This window comes from Mobula hypostoma, chromosome 2 (assembly GCF_963921235.1).
Source record: "Mobula hypostoma chromosome 2, sMobHyp1.1, whole genome shotgun sequence".
NCBI lineage: Eukaryota > Metazoa > Chordata > Chondrichthyes > Myliobatiformes > Myliobatidae > Mobula > Mobula hypostoma.
Window position 1 is genome coordinate 101,908,221 of NC_086098.1, and position 20,525 is coordinate 101,928,745.

General features: G+C 38.1%; 1 protein-coding gene across 1 annotated transcript in view; it reads left to right on the top strand.

Annotated features, from left to right (window-relative positions):
- The window catches only part of ascc3 (activating signal cointegrator 1 complex subunit 3), a 399,975-nt gene that overhangs the window by 12,076 nt on the left and 367,374 nt on the right, over window positions 1–20,525 (top strand). Inside the window, exons 2-8 of the mRNA XM_063040308.1 lie at window positions 1,099–1,249; window positions 5,023–5,170; window positions 7,155–7,738; window positions 9,339–9,459; window positions 12,778–12,979; window positions 13,520–13,655; window positions 16,129–16,254. Of these exons, the coding sequence (XP_062896378.1) occupies window positions 1,160–1,249; window positions 5,023–5,170; window positions 7,155–7,738; window positions 9,339–9,459; window positions 12,778–12,979; window positions 13,520–13,655; window positions 16,129–16,254 (1,407 nt within the window). The 5' untranslated portion in view covers window positions 1,099–1,159. The remainder of the gene's footprint in view (window positions 1–1,098; window positions 1,250–5,022; window positions 5,171–7,154; window positions 7,739–9,338; window positions 9,460–12,777; window positions 12,980–13,519; window positions 13,656–16,128; window positions 16,255–20,525) is intronic.

The following is a 20,525-nucleotide window of genomic DNA, read 5'->3' on the forward strand; positions in this document are numbered from 1 at the left end:
GATCTCTGCTTTAAATATATTTAATGATTTGACCTACACAGTCATCTGTGTCAATGAATTCCATAGATTCACTATTCTCTGGCTAAAGAATTTCCTCCTCACCTGTTTGTAAATGGACAGAACCTCAATTTTGAGGCTCTGCCCTCTGGACCTAGACTCCCCCACTATAGGAAACATCCTTTCCACCTCCACTCTATCTAGGCCTTTCAACATTCCATTGGTTTCAATAAGATCCCCTCGCATTCTTCTAAACTCCAGCGAGGCCCAGAGCCATCAAATGTTACTCACATATTAACCCTTTCATTCCCGGTATCATTCTCATGAAACTTCTTTGGACCCTCTCCAGTGCCAGCACATCTTTTCTTAGATAAGGGGCCAAAACTGCCCACAATACTCCAAGTGAGGTCTGACAAATGCCTTGTAAAGTCTCAGTATTCCATCCTTGCTTTTATATTCTAGTCCTCACGGAAATGAATGCTAACATTGAATTTGCATTCTTCACCACTGACTCAATTTGAAAGTTAACCTTTGGGGAATCCCGCAGGAGGACTTTCAAGACCCTTTCCACCTCTGATATCTGAATTTTCTCCCGGTTTAGAAAATAATGTCTGCCTTTATTCCTTCTGCCAAAGTGCATGACAAACACCTCCCTACACTATATTGCATCTGCCTCTTTGCCCATTTTCCCAATCTGTCTCAGTCCTTCTGGAGGCTCCTTGATTACTTTACATGATCTGCTTCTCCACCTATCTTCATATTGTCTGCAGACGTGGCCACAAAGCCATCAATTCCACCATCCAAATCATTGACATATAACGTGAAAAGAAGCTGTCCCAAAAACAACCCCTTGTCACCTCCTTCCCACCCCCTCAGTACATATAGTCCCACACAGCACATACAATCATAGAATAATGTTAGAGCAAGTCCCTGAGAGGCATGACCTAAGATTGACAGCTCATTATTTTAATCTATTCCTTATTTTATTGATATGTTTGCTAATTTTATTTGTCTACCAGCAGTGCCATAATTCTATAATTCTGTTTTTCTTTTGAGAAATTTGTGCATGAGTTGTATAATATTCTTTTGTTTCATCTGCAGGTTTTGCAAATCCCAGTAGTAATTCAATTACTTTTCCTATGGATCACTAAGTTGAGAATAAATGGAACTACCTCGTCTAACTGGAGCATTGCGCTCCTTTTCAAATGTCACCAAACAAGATGAATATATTGAGGATACTTCAGAAATGCTTGTAAGTTTTTAGAATTTCATTTTCTAGTTTAACCTAACCTAATCCATTTTTAAATTAGGTGAATGTTATGTATATTAGCGACTGCACCAGTGATGTTAATCATTTTCAGCTTGTAAACAATTCTGGGCATATGTAGATATGTGAACTGCAGGTACATTTTCACAGCAAAATCCACTGATGCGTATTTTCATTTTATTGCAATATTATGTGAGCTCATATAGAATTATTTTAAAGCAGTAGAAAGTAATTGATCTTAAGCCATATAAGTATTAAGTTAAGAATTTGTGGCTGAAATTTGTAGAACTTTTTAGTATTTTCTTTCCTTATTGTTATTATTTTCACTTGTTAAAATATTATCCCAAATGGTTTGCTCTGTGACCAGTTTCAAGTAGGATACAACTGTATCAATAAATTATGCAAGGGATTCAAACAATTATTACAGGAGGCTTGAATAGTTTGCAGGTGGTGCTTGTATTGAGATGAAATTACAGCATTGAAAGTTAGAAGACGTAGTTCCATTTATTACTTTTTATATAATGCCCAGACTTCGACGAATGGTGTGAAAGTTTCCCTTGTTATATGAAGGGTATGACCTCCCCTGTCAATCTGAATGCTCAGTAGCAAGTGATTAGGTAGCCATTTACCAGGAGGTCCTTTTCATCTGTGGGAATAGATGGCGGCAGTAACCTACTGAGACTATTGTGCAGTGCAAAGCTAGCCAGATCATGTACTTATGATTTGACATGTTCACACTTCTTGAAAAAATGATGGGTGGTAGTGCAGTTACCCCAGTGCAGGAGACATTTGGTTCATCATATCTGTTTTTTTGTCACTTGAGCAATTCAGAAGTATACCAGTGACCCACTTTTTCCACTCGTTATCTTCCTACTAACCAAATATTTCTCCTTTTTTCTTTTAGAGATGAATCAGTCACTGCTTTAACCACTCACTAACTCAAAGCGTTCCAGTAATCTTCACAATAAAGAAATTTTCACCTTGCCATGTTTGTACTCTTGATGATTTTACATTAGGTACCCTGTCACTGATCTTCTATTAAGCAAAAATATCTTAATTTATAAAAACAAACTGTATTGAATCTGTTCTTACTTAAATGTCCTTAACATTATCCCACTATCTTAAAATTTTATTTTTTAGCAATATTTCGGCTCTTAGGCATAGATATAATGAGCCTTCAATCTTGAGACACTTAAATCTCTTATAGAAAAAACATTGACTTTTTTTGTTCTATCTTTATCTTTTACTGACATTTAGCTCCTTGGTTTGTAATATCAGACAGTGCATTTCAAATCCTGTTCACTAATCATATAACAATGTTTTATTTCTTTATGTTGTCTTAATATATATGGATGTAGGCCCAACATTGATTTCTGAAAAAGTATCACATGATCCCCATGAAATGTATTTAGTATTAAAATTAGTAACTATTTAGGCACTCTGGGATCAATGGATAAGATCAGTAGATAACTCAATGTGATCTTATTGACTGGTAGAACAAGCTTGAAGCACCATAGAAGTACTCATTAAAATTTCTGGTCTTAATTTATACTGATTAGCGTGTGGCAAACCAAAGCCATCATTTTCATTCTCTGCCATACAGTTAACCCTTGACTCTGATTTCATTTTCCTCCTAGCTCGCTTACCTGAGACTAAGTATCATTTGCAAAGCTATGACAGCCTGTTTTGATCTTAAAACCTTATTCACCACAATATCATAGTCCAACAGATAAAGCATAAGAATTCAGTGTACTGTAAAATAGGATATAACCTTTGTTTGGCACAAATTGATTACATTTTCAACTTATTCACCGAGACATACTCAAGGATGAGCCTTACACTTAATATATGCAGGACAAAAGTCTTCTTCCAACCTGCCACTGATGTACAGTGTTATTCTTCGACAATAAAAGTTAGTGGTGAGACACTGATAAGAGAAAGGCCACTTTTCATATCTCAGAAGTCACCACTCATTGGAAGGAATTCACTATTCCCTAGGGATATGGGAGAAACCAGAGGACTTTGGAAAACCCCCATGGTTAAAGGGAGAATGTGGGAGCTTCACATAGACAGCACAGGAGTTCAGGGTTGAAGCTAGGTGCTGGAGTTGTGAGGTAGTAGCTCTACTAGCTGTGCCACTGAGTTAGCGCATATGTTCATTACTTTGTGAAACAAGAACAAATGTTGGAAGTCAAAGTTCAAAATTTGAAGTTCAAAGTACATTTATTATCAAAGTATGTCTACTGTGTGCAGCCTTGAGATTCATCTTTTTACAGGCAGCTACAAAAGAAACACGAAAGAATCTATCAAAAACACACACATACAACAAACACTGTCAAACACCCAATGTATAGGGAAAAATTACAGGTTGTAGGCTGCAGACTGCATCAGTCACAGTTCCGAAGAAATACATCTCCTAGAGTATCTAGCAGTTTTGTATGCTGTCTGCAAGATGTCGCCATTGGTCGCTAGTGCCATATTTTTAACTACTGGAAGCTTGGAACAACACAATAACAGAGCTGGAGAAAGTCAGCAGGTCAGGCAGCATCTATGGAGGGAAATGAAAAGTCAGTGTTTCGGGCCATGACCCTTCATCAGGACTGGAATCAAAGAGGGCAGCAGCCCGGAGTTGGGGGGGAGTTGAAGGGGGAAGTGGGAATGATGTGAGAAGCTAGGAGATGATAGGTGGAAGAGGCAAAGGGCTGAGAAAGGTGCACTGCACAGTCCTATCAGGAGCTGGGGTATTAGAGGAAGCAAGGTGTGGATGATGGTCGTGAGGTTGGGGGAGGGATGGAAAATATGAAGGATGGGGAACCGAAGGGAGTGGTTGATGCTGTCAAGTTGGAGACAGCCAAGATGAAATATGAGGTGTTATTCCTCTAATCTGTGTCAAACATCAGCTTGGCAGTGTAGGAGTAGGGAGTGGATTTGTGGGGAGGGCTGCATTGATAGCAGCGGAGGGGAAACCCTGTTTTCTGAAAAGAGAGGGGACATCTTGGATGTCTTGGAATGAAAAGCCTCATGATGAGAACAGGTACAGTGTAGTCAGAGGAAATGAGATAAGGGATTGCACGCAACAGTGGGAAGAGATGTAGTCAAGGTAACTGTAGGAGTGAGTGAGTTTATAAAAGATGTCAGTACATAATTTTGTCTCTGGAGTTAGAGACAGGGAGAGCCCAAGAAAGGGAAGATGGATGTTGGAGAAGGAGCCAATGTATTCAGTGCTGTCTGGCAACACCTGCGACACTGGTGCTGAACTGTATTGGTCTTTGCTGTTCCTTTAGGGTGCCTGCTGTTCGGTCAATAGTTTCTGTCCATTTTGTACCACCCTATCTTGCGTACTGGCTTGTATATTGACTGAACATAGACAGCTGGGCCACAACATCCATGGTCAACCTTGACCAATGGAAGGCCAACGTGGAAGTTGGTGGCAAAGCTTACAAAATTGATGAGCTCTACATGAGTGCAAGAAGCAGCACTGATGCAGTCATCAATGCAGCAGAGAAAATGTTGGGGAGGTTGTTAGGTAGTGTCTAAAGAGCGAGTAGTCATCAGTGGCTGAGAAAGAATGGAGTCAATGCAGCGGAGATTACATTTGCACTGTATTTTCATGAATTTGATGCTCAAGGTTTCAACGATATGCATCTATTACAAAGTTAATTTTTTGCTCACTGAGATACTAATTGCATATTTGTGTTCTTATCTGTATACATTCCAATGATTACTTGTTAATTGTGTCTTTTTCAATTATTAACTAGACAAAAAGATCAAAAAGGAAAGAACACTTTTGCAAAACAGGTTTAACTTGGAAGAATATAATTCAGTTTGTTGAGAATGTACCAAAGAATGAGCATCAGATTATTAATGAAGAACTCAAGAAGATTTTGAAGGCTGCTAGACAGTTTGGTAAGTTAACATAGAGATTTATGTGCTTTTTATGGAAATTCAACATTAAATAAATTATACCATATCAAGATCAAGTTCAATTTTAATTGTCATTCAACCAAAAGTGTTCTTCCAAGGCCAAAGTACATAACAAAATACATACAGTAACACACAGCACATGGCACATGTAGTTATGATACCACATGCAGTCACAAAAAAATGATATTAGTCCAAGTCCCGGAGTGGCATGGCCTGAGGATTGATAGTGCCTGGGATGTTGTCCTTGAGCTATTCCTGCAAGAATAAGCACACAGCATTTCCTCATCATGCCCTAGTGCAGCCACAGATGAAGGCAATCCAGCTTTTCTTTCACTGAGTGAAACCAGAGAGCAGCACTATTGTTAGCGGCCAGCATGGATTCCCGTGTGCTGCCATGCCTCTGCTTTCTCTCTCACTGCCTCCAGTACCCTCTCCTTGGGTGGCTACAACATGTGATGCTGTGGCATGAGGGCCTGTGCAGCGACTGAGGCCATGTAGCTCCCCCGTTGTCAGACTCACCAATAAAGCAGACTTGCAGTATTCTGTATTACTGATGTCAAACAGGGTCCTGTGATCACAGGAAGAACATCCAAGACAATCATTTCCACCATTTGTTGGACTGTAGAACGTCTCCAAGGTCCTCGGTACTCAACAAGCCCATGCTTTGCAGCTCTACTGTCATCTATTAACTCACTATTGAGGTAGACTTGCAGTACTTGTTCTTAATATCCAGCAGTGTTTTGTAGTCATATTGCCTTTCTTTCAAAAAATTTTTAAAAAGAGAGGTGGTTGCAAATCTTTGTCTCAAAGTTTATTTTTTGTTTTGAAAGATGGCATTGAAACATCTTTTTGAAATATTATAGTTTTGTGGTGGTGGTTTTTGCACATTAGTCTTAGGAGTTCCTAGAATATTGATCTAGCTCTGATGATAGATTTCTAGGTTAGAAGTGTTGTTTTTTCTATGATATTGTTGGTCAAAGGGCTGAGATGAGCTGTTAGATTTCTGAAAATATAGTCTGAAAATAGGTCAGGTTAAGGTTTTGGGACAGGATTGAGTGAGAATGAAGAGTCAGCCGCAGGAGCCTATGCTCAGAGTCCAGCTTGGAATGGTCTCCCATCACAGATCATCAGTCTTGGAAGTCAGGCCACAGGTGCTGAGGAGACCAGTGATTCCAGTTTGGGGAAACCCTGGTCCTTGGCATTTTGGTTGTTAATGCAAAGATGTATTTCACTGCATGTTTCGATGTACATGGTGATAAATAAATCAGAATCTGGAAGTAGAGGAGATAGGGGAGGCCCTTAATGAATACTTTGCTTCAGTGTCCACTAGTGAGAGAAGAAGAGGCTAATGTGCTATAGCACGTTGAGGTTGAGAAAGAAGTGGTGTTGGAGCTTCAGAAAAACGTTAGGATATGCAGACATTTGATTCATGTGGTTGTGTTAAAATATTGTAAGTGTATATTCAATAACACAGCTTGTTAGCATAAATTTTTGGAGCATACTTAAACAAAAATTGAATTTTTTATATAATTGTTTCATTGGTTTGCGGTTAAGTTTAAAATGACCTCTCCAAAAATACAAGTGTTGGGACTGAAATTTACCTCAAATGTTTTGCTTTTAATGAACAAAAATATCAAGGTTTTATATAATGTATAATGATTTGATGCAAAATATCTCATACAAAATGCTGGAGGAACTGAGCAGGCCAGGCAGCATCTATGGAAAAGTCGACATTTCTAGTCAAGACCCCCTGTGAGAACCATTTAAACAAAACATATTTACTGATGTCTAAAACATACAATGACTGTGTGTAAAAAAACCAATTAAGATGATTATGTATGGAAATTTTTTTCTGTAGTCGTGGAAAATTTAAGCTACGTTTGACATTCATGAGCTAACCATGTACTACTGATTCCTATGTCACTTTAAGATATTAAAAAATATATTTTGTTTATTTTCTCTATAGTTGGTACTGAAGAGGAACAGGAGGCAGCAGAAAGTGCTGCTGCTTTTCTCTTCAAAACTTTTCATAATAAGGACCATGTTGGACAAGAAGAAACAAAAGCACTTAAACAAATGTTTGGGCCATTCCCTTCTTCAGCTGCCACTGCTGCCTGTAATGCAGTGTATAAAGTTGTCACATATTTTTGTGAAGATGTACTGCAAACATTAATTTCTACAAATAAACCTGCAAGCCACAATTCTCAAGCACAATTTGGTAAACACATTAATTTTTCATTTGAATCATTTACTTTGGAATGTATAGACGAAATACCCTTGAACTGCGAGGAAAACAACCACAAGGATTTCAGTCTAGACTATAATAAATATGTAAACAATCATCAGGAAGATTATAAAAATGGATTGATTGATAGTTCAGATCTATATTCTTCGAACAAAGTGGATGGCTCATTTTTAAGGCAACAGGTTAATAGCTATATTGTTCAAACTTTACAAGAGTCAGCAGATCGACCAACTGCAGATGACTTGTGTGGTACATTGTTTGAGATGCTGGCATCTTCTAAAAGTGATGATGAACTTCAAAATGAGGTATGTCAGACATTAAGTTTATAATTCCAAACTGACCATAATCATTCCATAAATGTTAAGAATTAAACAAGATTTTGTGTTTCCAAAAAAAGATGCAGAAAAGTGAAATCAATGTTTAGTTCCTGAAATGTACAAATATATGAAACATTGGTATGTAGTAGTATTAGAAAATTTATTCCTGTTTTCATTAAATCGTTGTTCTGTGTTGCCACCTTAGCTTTTCCCCTTTTGCAACATCTCTTCCTACCTCTTTTGCTGGCTGCCTCTAATCTTCCTTCATCCATCTCTCACAATTTCCCTACAGTCTTCCCTCACTTTCTCTCTCATCATCTCCCCTTGCTCCGCTGGCACCCTTTAATTTCAGGATTGCTGCTTCCTTTGCATTTTAACTCTCTGGCACAAGGTCTCCCCCGACTCTCTGGATTGCTGCCTCTTGCTAGCTCTCCCCTTTTCTCCCTGATTACACTCTCTTTCTTCACAAAAGCTGATCATTTTTATCAGAATTTTTTTGGTATTTTTGACCCCAAAATTTATATTGCAATATTTTTGTGCTGTTTAATGGTAGCTTTTATGAATTTTTTTCAGTTAGATATAGTAGTTTGGCGATCAAAATTATCCATGAAGTTTTCAGATTGTATAAACCTGTTCTTGATTTGCTAGTATGTTCTGAGAAAACTCTTGTGCCCTTACTGAATCTGGCCCATGTATTATTCCAGTTTTTCACTGATGTAATTAGTTCTGGACTGCCAGTCTGAATTGACCTAAATGTAACAACCTTTTGTAGATTAACGAGAAACCCAGTTACTGCTCCCTCAGGTCAACTCAACAGTGCATGGGTAATAAATTACAGTCTTGTTATTACCTTATAAAGAGTTTTGATGTCCATTTGACAACATATTTGCATTCTGCCTACAGTAGTAAGATTTTTATTTTAAACACATTTACTTACAAATCATTTCAGTAAATGTCCATTTTCCCAATTAAATGCATTTGCTAACTCAGCTATATCTGTTGTCAAGAAGTACCATGGGCAAACAGTTGTGAGGGAGTGTATAATGTTGGTAGAAAAGTTACCAAAAGTACATGCAACATTTTACAGATATTTTGTATCCTGCTATTCAGCTGTTCTGGCTCTTATCTCATATCTTATTACTGCTATTTGAAACAGATGCATTTCTTACGTTTTTTTAAAACATTTTTAGGTAATTCATTGTAGTGACTGATTATAAGTTTCTGCAGGTTTTACTTTTTGTAAAGGCTGTTGATGGACAGCGAACATTGATTAAGTCCTTTCTGATGGAAGAATATATGTAACTTTGAAATATATATTTAATATATGGCTATTTCTGGATTTGCCAGGTGTTTGCATATCTTCATTTTAATTTATCTATTATCAGACTTTTTTTTCACATCTTAGTCAATAGAATGGTCAATGAATATTGATTAAAAATACTGTGTGGAAATCACAAAATCCCAAGTTTAAGGTGTTGACCAAGGAAGCTATAACTTCTTAGAAGAACAATAAGCTTTGTACTTGATGTCAGTATATTTATAATTCATCTGAAGTTTCTTTTTTTCCTCAAAATGTATTTCATTTTAGTTATTTGAACTTCTTGGACCTGAAGGATTGGAATTAATAGAACGGCTTTTACAGCACAGGTCTATGATCATTCAAAAAGCTCTCACCCACCCTATGGATCTCAAGCCCAATTACCTTCAGGGTAAGAAGTTTACAAATTGAAATAAAAGGATTTGGAACTGAATGAAAACTTTAACTAGAGCCATTCAGGATCTACTTGTGTTAGGGTTAGGTTTGCATCATTTTATATTTATAGAGTGAGATGGTATACCTTGAATTGTGGCGGAAAAGCAAGGTCTTATTTTGTATAGAATGTGTATTTGAACAGGGTAGTAGATTAAGCACTTTGTTGGGGAGGAACATATACAGATCATAATGTGTCATGAAACAGGCATAAGGTCAGTTTTAAGAAAGGAAACAAAGCATTGGCATTAATTTTCAGAGTGTTAGATTTGTAAAGCAAATATGTTGCTCCAAGCTTTGTATGATCTTAGTTAGGTTAGACTTGTCTCCATATTATACTCAAGGATGCAAAATAATTAGAGAAGATGCACAGAAAAAAAACTTCAATGAGATAGTTAATACTGCAATAAGAGATCGCACGTATAAGGAAAGATTGAATAGGTTGGATTAATTTCAACCTATTCACAGTCTTCTTGGCTAGGGAATTACAGATTCACTGTTTTGTAATGAAAGGATCAAATGGCCAACCACTCATTTTGAAACTGCTCTCCTGGCATTTTGGACACCCTTGTTACAGATACCCTATTTAAGAATTACAGTTGAAATTCTCTGCATTTGGATGTGGGGGCATTACTCCACAAATGGTTGAAATGCCTTTATCTCCAGACACCTGGCCATCAACTACACAATTTATGATAGGTGTTCTTCTGGTCTTCTACCTCCTTTATATTTTGACCTTTCCAACCAGGGAAGCAGCATGTACATATGTATCTTTTTAAAAGTTATCCCTACTCACTCTGTTTTTGATATGCATATAATAATTAGAGTGAATGTTTGAACCAAAGAGATTCCTTCAATCTAACCTATATGGATAAGCAGTATTTAATAAAGGATTTGGGGAGGACAGCCTGCTTGACCAGTGTCCCATGTGTCAATGCTGAGATTCAAATCATAGGACAGATAAAATTATGTAATATTGATAAATGCTGTAGGTTGATATTCGTTCGTGTGGTATTTCTATGGTTTTCCACATTTGTACTGTCTATTTTCTTAGCAATTGGCCAAATATTGCATATTGGATATTAGGTGGCTTTGCCTTTTTTAGAAGCATATTCAAGCATATCTAGGGTGCCACATTAGTGACGCTATAACAGCTCAGGTCATCAAAGTTCAGTTCCCGCGTTGTTTGCAAGAAGTTTGTACACTATTCCAATGAGCACATGGGTTTCCTCTTGGTGCTCTGGTTTTCTGCCACAGTCCAAAGATGTACTAGTTAGTAGGTTAACTAGTGATTGTAAATTGTCCTGTGATTAGGCTGGGGTTAAATAGGTGGGTTGCTGGATGGCTGAGCTCATTGGGCTTGAAGGGCCTGTTCTATGCTGTATCTCCACATAAATTTAAAAAAAGAACTGTTGGTGGCTACTTGGATAAAACCCATTTCTATATAAACATCCTCAATAACTAACCACATTGTTAAGTGCCAGAATCAGCAGAACAGCCCATGCAGAGACCCTTTTACAAATCCACAACATACTAACCAATGGGAAAGGTACTGCAAGATGATAGTATACCTTCATTCACAGCCACATTCTACAATACACAATCTACTGAAAAATGTTGCTAGACTGTTGTACTTTTTTCTTCGTCTCTTCTTCACTTTCCTTAAATTTAACCCTTACTTTATTGATATTGTAGTTTTAATAAAGGATCTAATTGAATGTATTGCTCATCAAAACTCTAAATCATCAGAATTATTATTATGACACTCCTCAATTAGTTAGTCTTTTCACAATTAGCTTACTTAGGAAATATTATGTGGTAACAGAAAATTCACCCTAAGTTTTTATTACTAAAAAAATCATTGACCCCTTGTGTTTCATAATCACTTTAATTTCATTTGTGTATCTAATGTACTGTTCAATTTGTTATTACTAAATCTGAATGTGAATTTCACTGCAACACACTTCTATTTTAATCAGCAAAATTCCACTGAAATCAGAATATTAGTATTGCGCAGGATAGAGATACGTCTCTACCAAAGGAGGTGTAAGGTGCTCCTTTCCTTCATCTGCCATGGGAGCAGGTGGTGGATGTTCATATGAGCAGCTGGTACATATCACAAGTCCAGGTTATGCGACCACTGACGCCAGGCAGACAATCTTTGAAGAGTATTGATAATGGCTGGGTTTGCCCGTCTTGTAAAGACACTGCCCAGAAGAAGATAATGGCAAACCACTTCTGTAGAAAAATTTGCTGAGAAGCTCATGGTCATAGAGACCATGATCGCCCATATCATATGGCACACCACATGATGGTGATGATGAGTATTGTGCATTTGTTTTTGTATTTGTATACTTTTGTGGTAATGTGCCTTTTCCATCATCTCTGTACCCTTCCTTTAGTCTGGAACTTGCATTATTCTCTCATGTTAATTGCCAGAATTTGTACTTTATGATGCAAACAATTATGCAAACATCATGGAAAAGTAGATAGGATAGACTAACAATTAAGTACATTGCCAGTTAGCTTCAGTTGGTGCGTGGGTCTCTGTAGATTTAGTATCTTGGTATCCAACAAAATGCAGAGCAGTTGCTGACTCTTCAATTCTCAAATTTCATAGTTTTGTTACTTGTATATTTCACTTTAAGTGACCATGTCTTTTATGCCTATCGTAATATCTCCATGTGTTGCTTGGTTATTTTTATGATTCTGTGACACAACTTGAGATGTTTTACTTGATTGGAAGCACTTAATAAATGCAAATTAGATGTACGAAAATGATTCCAGGATTGAATGGCTTGTCAAATGAAGAGTGTTTGATGGCTCTGGGCCTGTAGTCACTAGAATTCAAAAGAATGAGGGTGATCTCATTGAAATCTGTTGAATGATGGATGGCTTTGATAGAGTTAATATGGAGAGGATGTATCCTATGGTGGGAGAGTCTAAGACAAGAGGACACAGCCTCAAAATAGTGGGACGTCCTTTTGGAACGGAGATGAGGAGGAATGTCTTTAACCAGAGGATGGTGAGTCTGTAGAGTTCTTTGCCACTGGCAGCTGTAGAAGCCAAGTCTTTAGGTATATTTAAGGCAGAGGTTGAAAGATACTTGATTGGTCAGGGCATGGAGGATACAGGAAGAAGGCAGGAGATTGGAGCTAAGAGGAAAACTGGATCAGCCATGATGAAATGATGGAGTAAATTCAATGGGTCAAATGGCCTAATTTTGCTCCTATATCTTATGGTTTTATGCTCAACATTACATTAATCCCATTTACAGATACTTCAAAGAAAGGTTTAGTTGGAAATTCACAACCCATATATGGCTGTCAAGTCACTGTCCATTCTGAACAAGAAAAACAATTATTAAAACAATGTCGTAAAGAAGAAAAACGGCAAGCTAAACGAGAAAAAAAAGATGAAGGGGAATTTTCAGGTGATGGACCTCAATATTTTGATCCAAAGGAATTGCGAATACAAAGGTAAGACAGCAAATGTCAAAGCTATTTGTTTCCAACAATTTAGTTCAGGTAATTTGTTTTACAAAATGTTAAAGTAATTTTCCTTTCATTGACTGAAAACACCAGTCAGTTAATAAAAAAAATATCATTGATCTATGCCTCAGAGTCCAGGAACAACTGCGAGATTGACAATAGGATGGGCAGTGATAATGAGTTTTAGATTGGTAATCAAAAAGTATTATTAAAACTGCAACTGCTTATTTAAATATAAAACATCATTTTAGATGATCAAAAAATGGAATTGTAAGTCTAAACTTAAATTTTTCTTCAGTTTTGCAAACAATATTCAGTCATAAAGCAAAAACATTTCATTTATTATGCAAATCAGAATTCAAGCCTGATTGCTCAGTTTTGCAAGATGCACAGTGCTCAGTTATTAACTAACCTCTCAATCAAAAGATCACTTTGTCTTCAAAAATCAAGAAAAAACAGAATATTTCTGGTTAAAGAAATGCTTATAGATATGATTTTTAGTTATAATTTTTTGTATGTCTTTTATAGGGAGAATGCTCTACAGAATGCAAGATTAGCGCCAATTCTTACAAGACAATATAATTATGAACGAATTCATTATCCACATGTTTATGATTCATATGGTGAAGCAACACAGACCTCAGCATTTATTGCTGGTGCAAAGGTATAACTGATGTTTTGGGTGATAAAGTTACTTAATGACTGGTTTTTAGCATGCAAATATTTTCACTAGTGTGCATGTTTTTGTGAATAGCTGACTACCTATAATTTTAATTTCTTTAGTAGTAGTAGTAGTCATACTTTATTGATCCTGGGGGAAATTGGTTTTCGTTACAGTTGCACCATAAATAATAGTAATAGAACCATAAATAGTTAAATAGTAAAACGTAAATTATGCCAGTAACTTATGAAATAAGTCCAGGACCAGCCTATTGGCTCAGGGTGTCTGACCCTCCAAGGGAGGAGTTGTAAAGTTTGATGGCCACAGGCAGGAATGACTTCCTGTGACGCTCTGTGTTGCATCTCGGTGGGATGAGTCTCTGGCTGAATGTACTCCTGTGCCCACCCAGTACATTATGTAGTGGATGGGAGACATTGACCAAGATGGCATGCAACTTAGACAGCATCCTCTTTTCAGACACCACCGTGAGAGAGTCCAGTTCCATCCCCACAACATCACTGGCCTTATGAATGAGTTTGTTGATTCTGTTGGTGTCTGCTACCCTCAGCCTGCTGCCCCAGCACACAACAATAAACATGATAGCACTGGCCAGCACAGATTAAGATTTGCAAAAAAATGAGAACAGAAAAAAAGAGTAAATCAAATAAATTCTTGAGTCTATTCTGCTATTCACTAACATCATGATTGATCTGATCTTTCACTAAACTGATCTCTCTCGCAACTCCATGTTTCTGTTTGATTTCCTAGATGTCCAAAAATCTTTGTAGCTTAGCCCAAAGCACATCATCAATTTTAACCTTCAAAAGAAATGGCTTCCTCTCTTATCTTAAATGAATACTGGACTGAAGATGTTGTATTTGAATGCATGCAGTATATGGAATAAGGTAGAGAATCTTGTAGTGCAGTTAGAGATTAGCAGGCATGATGTTTGTGAGCATCACTGAGTTGTAGCTGAAAAAGATAATAGTTGGGAGCTTCACGTCCAAGGATACACATTGTTTTGAAAGGTCAGGCAGGTACGCAGAAAAGGTGGGGTGGTTCTGTTGATAAAATAGAAAAATAGAAATAGAAAGAAGTGATATAGGATCTGAAGATGTAGAATCCTTGTGGATAGAGTTAAGAAGCTTCAGAAAGATCCTGATGGGAGTTTTATACAGGTCTCCAAACAGTAGCCAGGATGTGGGGTACAAATTACAATAGGAGATAGAGAGGACATGTAAAAAGGGCAATATTATGAGAGTCATAGGAGATTTCATTATGAAGGTAGATTGGGAAAATCAGGTTGGTGATGGATCACAAGAGACAGAATTTGTAAAATTTCTACAAGATTGTTCTTTAGACTTGTTTCCAAAATGTATCAGGCTTGTTTAGATGTTCCTTTGCAAACTTCTGATGCTGAATTTTGTGGTGAGGACGCAGGAAAGGTTTTCTTCTGATGACTCTTCCGTGAAGGTCATATTTGTGCAGGTGTTGCTGCACGGCAGAACAGTGCACCACCACTCCAGAGTCTGCTAAATCTTCCTGAATGTCTTTTGCAGTCATATGGGGGTTTTGATTTGCCTTTCTAGCAATCCTACGAGCAGTTCTCTGGGAAAGTTTTCTTGGTCTTTCAGACCTCAACTTGACCTCCACCGTTCCTGTTAACTGCCATTTCTTAATTACATTACGAGCTGAGGAAACGGCTACCTGAAAACACTGCTATCTTCTTATAGCCTTCTCCTGCTTTCTGGGCATCATTTATTTTAATTTTCAGAGTGCTAGGCAGCTGCTTGGAGGAGCCCATGGCTGCTGATTATTGGGACAAGGTTTGAGGAGTCAGGGTATTTAATAAAGCTTTGAAATTTGCATCACCTGGCCTGTCCTAATGATGATTGTGAACAAGCCATAGCCCTAACAAGCCAAATAAGGTCTGAGACCCTGGTAAAAGTTATTTGAGAGCTCAAATCTCTTGGGGTACCCAAAGTTTTGCATGGTGCTTCTTTCCTATTTTTCACTCTAAAATTGTACAAAACTAAAATAATACACAAATCTTACTTAAAATGTTGAAAAGAATGTTTCATCTTTAGCTTTGTGACTTTTGGAGATCAGTTCATTTTCTACTCACTTTAACTATCCACAGTAACAGAAATTTTGACCAGGGGTGCCCAAACTTTTGCATGCCACTGTATTTCCTGTTGCACAATGCTATCGCTGACAGTTATAGGTTTGTTATAATACCCTGGGAAGCGTGGATTAATTCTCATATCTTGAGAGCCATTACTTAATGAAGGAAAACATTGATGAAAAAATTCATCATTTCTTTTAATGTGGCCGTGCAGTCCTTGTCCCGCTGAGGAAAATGTGTGTTTTAAGGTTGAGTACTCAAAGTTAACTTGTAACTTGTGGGGAAATGCTTTTATGAATACATTTTAAGTTATGTGTATGCTAATATGCTCTGTGCTTTACTGTTTTACAGATGTTTCTTCCAGAAGGCATTGAGCGTGAAAATAACAAGATCTATGAACAAGTGGTTATTCCTGCAACTCATCCTATGCCAATTGGAATTGAGGAGAAACCGGTTGAAATCAGGGACTTGGATGAGGTGATAATCACATTGCTTTTGTATATTTCAAACAATGTATTGGGTGTTTTACAAAATTAGCATTATTTTGTTCCACAATCTGTTCTCAATATTTCCTGACCTATTGAGTACTCTTGTGGGATGATCGTGTCCTTCTTTCTTCTTTTTTGCAAGGATATTCTCTTTTCCTAGCACTGTAATAACTTCCCTAATCAGTACTTTTTTTTTACCCTAATCATTTTTGAACATCTTTAGCCTATGTATATAATGCCATGTTCTTAGCTTTTATTGAATTGTTTCAGTAACTATTATTTCCATAGTGTTATTGATCCACTATAAAGGTATGAGGGGCAGAATTACTATGATAAATTGATAAGCTATATTCAGAAGTGTGACTGTGGACATCTGTGGTTAGCATTTAAAAGAATGATGCATAATTTGCAACAAATGTAGATAACTTTCAGACACAAATGCAAAAGAAGAGTGCTTTAATTATTGATTATTGAAGAAATAAGGCCTTCCGAATATCCAAGTACACAACACCAACTGGTTATCCTTTGTCTGTCCTGCATGTGATTTCTTCAAAGAATTCCAACAAATTTGTGAGGCAAGATTTTCCCTTGAGGAAACCATGCTGCCTTCAAGTATCTTGTAACCACATCCTCCAATTGACTTCAAGATCTTCCCAACTGCGGGGGTCAGGTTAACTGGCCTATAATTTCCTTTCTTCTGCCTCTCTCCCTTCTTGAAGAGTAGAGTGACATTTGCAATTTTCCCATCTTCTGGAACCATTCCAGAATCTAGTGATTCTTAAAAAATCATTGCTAATGCCTCCACAATCTCTTTTGCTACCTCTTTCAGAACCCTGGGGTGCACACCATCTGGTCGAGGTGACTTATCACCTTCAGACCTTTGTTTCCCAAGAATCTGCTCCCTAGTAATCGTAATTTCACACACTTTATGCCCCTGACACTTACAACTTCCACCATAGTGCTTGTGTCTTCCACAGTGAAAACTGACTCAAAATACTATTTCAATTCGCCTGCCATTTCCTTGTCTCCCATTACTAACTGTCCAACTTGCAGATACAATAGGGGCTTTTAAGCGACTTGGATAGGTAGTTGGAGCTTAGGAAAATAGAGGGTTATGGGTAACCCTGGGTAATTTCTAAAATAAGTACATGTTCGGCACAGCATTGAAGGCCGAAGGGCCTGTGTTGTGCTGTAGGTTTTCTGTGTTTCTATGAAAATCAATAAAAAAGATAACTAAAATAACCAAGGGGGAAGCACTAAAACCAGATATTAGGAGCTTTTTAGAATTCGTGAAAAGATGACTAAATAAAAGTAAAGGTCACTAGTTCGAGCCTTGGCTGAGGCAGCGTGTTGTGTCCTTGAGCAAGGCACTTAACCACACATTGCTCTTCAACGACACCGGTGCCAAGCTGTATCAGCCCTAGTGCCCTTCCCTTGGACAACATTGGTGGCGTGGAGAGGGGAGACTTGCAGCATGGGCAACTGCCGGTATTCCATACAACCTTGCCCAGGCCTGCGCCCTGGAAACCTTCCAAGGCACAAATCCATGGTCTCACGAGACTAATGGATGCCTATATAAAAAGTAAGAAGAATATAAATTTATAAATAAGCCAAATGAACAAGTTAACAAGTGCAAATGTGTATCCATTATCAAAAGGCAGAATTTATGATTGGACTTAAGCAATTAGCAGACGATATAAAACAATACTTTGCATTCAAGGATGGAAACATCAAAAAAAACTCAAATAATGGAGAATCAAGTTTCATCTTAGATGAAGAGAGAAGGAGTAAACAGGTCGTCCTTTCTTTGGCAGGCTGTGACTACTAGAGAAGTGTAGAGATTAGTGTTTGTGTCAACTGATCATAGTCAATGTCAACAATTTGGTTAAGCACATCAAATATTATATTTCCAAGCTGCCACTGATGTGAAATGGATTGGCGATGTGAATGTTGTCATAGGTGTAAAATGTCTGTAAGGGAGTGTAGATAAGTTAAATCAGTGGACGAAAATACGCCAGATGAAATACAATGTGGACAGATGGAAAGTTATCCATGTCAACAGAAATAAAATGTTGAATACATTCAGTGGCCACTTTATTAGGTACACCTGTTCTTTAATGCAAATATCTAATGAGCCAGTCATTTGGCAGCAGCATAATGCATGCAAGCATACAGACATGTTCAAGATTGATCAGGCTGGTTCTCTGGATGATGGTTATGTCATATGTGCAGAATCTGAGTGGGCTGGACATGTATTTGTTAGTTTATAAAAAATGGAGATAACGAAATTGAAGCACACCACATTCTCAGAGGGATCAACAGGGTAGATACGAAAAGGGTGTTTTCCTGGCTATGCGGCCAGGAGCTGAAGCTCACTGGCTTAATGTTAGATTTGAAATGTTAGCTAGTAATTTGTTTAATCTGGAGAGTTACTTGAAACTGAGAAGTGAACTGGAGGACAGAGGAACCTGATGGGCAGTTGGCCCTGTATGCAGGCCAAATGGTATACAGGTTGGCTCACATAGAGAGGAAGCTTGTAAACAGAGTGAGAGGGAGGATAGGCAGGTGATAGAGAAGGGATGCGCTCAGGCTGATGGTTTGAGATGTGTCTATTTTAATACAAGGGGTATCATGAGCAAAGGGGATGAGCTTAGATCGTGGCTCGGTACTTGGAACCATGGTGGTGTGGCCATTACACGGACTTGGATGGCTCAGGGTCAGGAATGGCTACTTAGAGTGCCAGGCCTTAGATGTTTCAGAAGGGTCAGAGAGGGAGGCAAAAGAGGTGGGGGTGCGGCACTGCTGATCAGAGATAGTGTCAAGGCTGCAGAAATGGAGGGATTGTCTACTGAGTCTCTGTGGGTGGAAGTTAGAAACAGGAAGGGGTCAATAACTCTACTTGGTGTTTTTTTTCTTGAACCACCCAATATTAATAGGAACATCGAGGAGCAGATAGTGAGAGAGATTCTGGAACGGTGCAGTAATAACAGGGTTGTCATGATGGGAGATTTTAATTTCCCTGATATTGATTGGCATCTCCTTAGAGCAAGAGGTTTAGATGGGGTGGAGTTTGTTAGGTGTGTTCAGGAAGGTTTCTTGACATGGTATGAAGATAAGACTACAAGAGGAGAGGCTGTACTTGATCTGGTATTGGGAAATGAACCTGGTCAGATGTCAGGTCTCTCAGTGGGAGAGCATTTTGGAGATAGTGATCACAATTCTATCTCCTTTTCCATGGAGTTGGAGAGGGATAGGAACAGACAAGTTAGGAAAGCATTTAATTGGAGTAAGGGGAAATATCAAGCTATCAGGCAGGAACTTGGAAACATAAATTGGGAACAGATGTTCTCAGGGAAATGTATGGCAGAAATGTGGCAAATGTTCAGGAGATATTTGCTTGGTGTTCTGCATAGCTACATTCCAATGAGACAGGGAAAGGATGGTAGGGTACAGGAACCATGGTTTACAAAGGCTGTCGAAAATCTAGTCAAGAAGAATAGAAAAGGTTATGAAAGGTTCAAAAAAACTAGGTATAATAAAGGTCTAGAAAATTAAAAGGCTAGCAGGAAGGAGCTTAAGAATGAAATTAGGAGAGCCAGAAGGGGCCATGAGAAGGCCTTGGCGAGCAGGATTAAGGAAAACCCCAAGGTATTTTACAAGTATGTGAAGAGCAAGAGGATAAGACATAAGAGAATAGGACCAATCAAGTGTGACAGTGGGAAAGTGTGTATGGAACTGGAGGAGATAGCAGAGATACTTAATGAATACTTTGCTTCAGTATTCACTACGGAAAAGGATCTTGGCAATTGTAGGGATGACTTACTGTGGATTGAAAAGCTTGAGCATATAGACATTAAGAAAGAGGATGTGATGGAGCTTTTGGAAAGCATCAAGTTGGATAAGTCACCAGGACAGGACAAGATATACCCCAGGCTACTGTTGGAAGCGAGGGAGGAGATTTCTGAGCCTCTAGCAATAATCTTTGCATCATCAATGGGGACGAGAGAGGTTCCGGAGGATTGGAGGGTAACAGATGTTGTTCCCTTATTCAAGAAAGGGAGTAGAGATAGCCCAGGAAATTATAGAGCAGTGAATCTTACTTCAGTGGTTGGTAAGATGATGGAGAAGATCCTGAGAGGCTGGATTTATGAACATTTGGAGAGGCATAATAGGATTAGGAATAGTCAGCATGGCTTTGTCAAAGGCAGGTCGTGCCTTACGAGCGTAATTGAATTTTTTGAGGATGTGTCTAAACACATT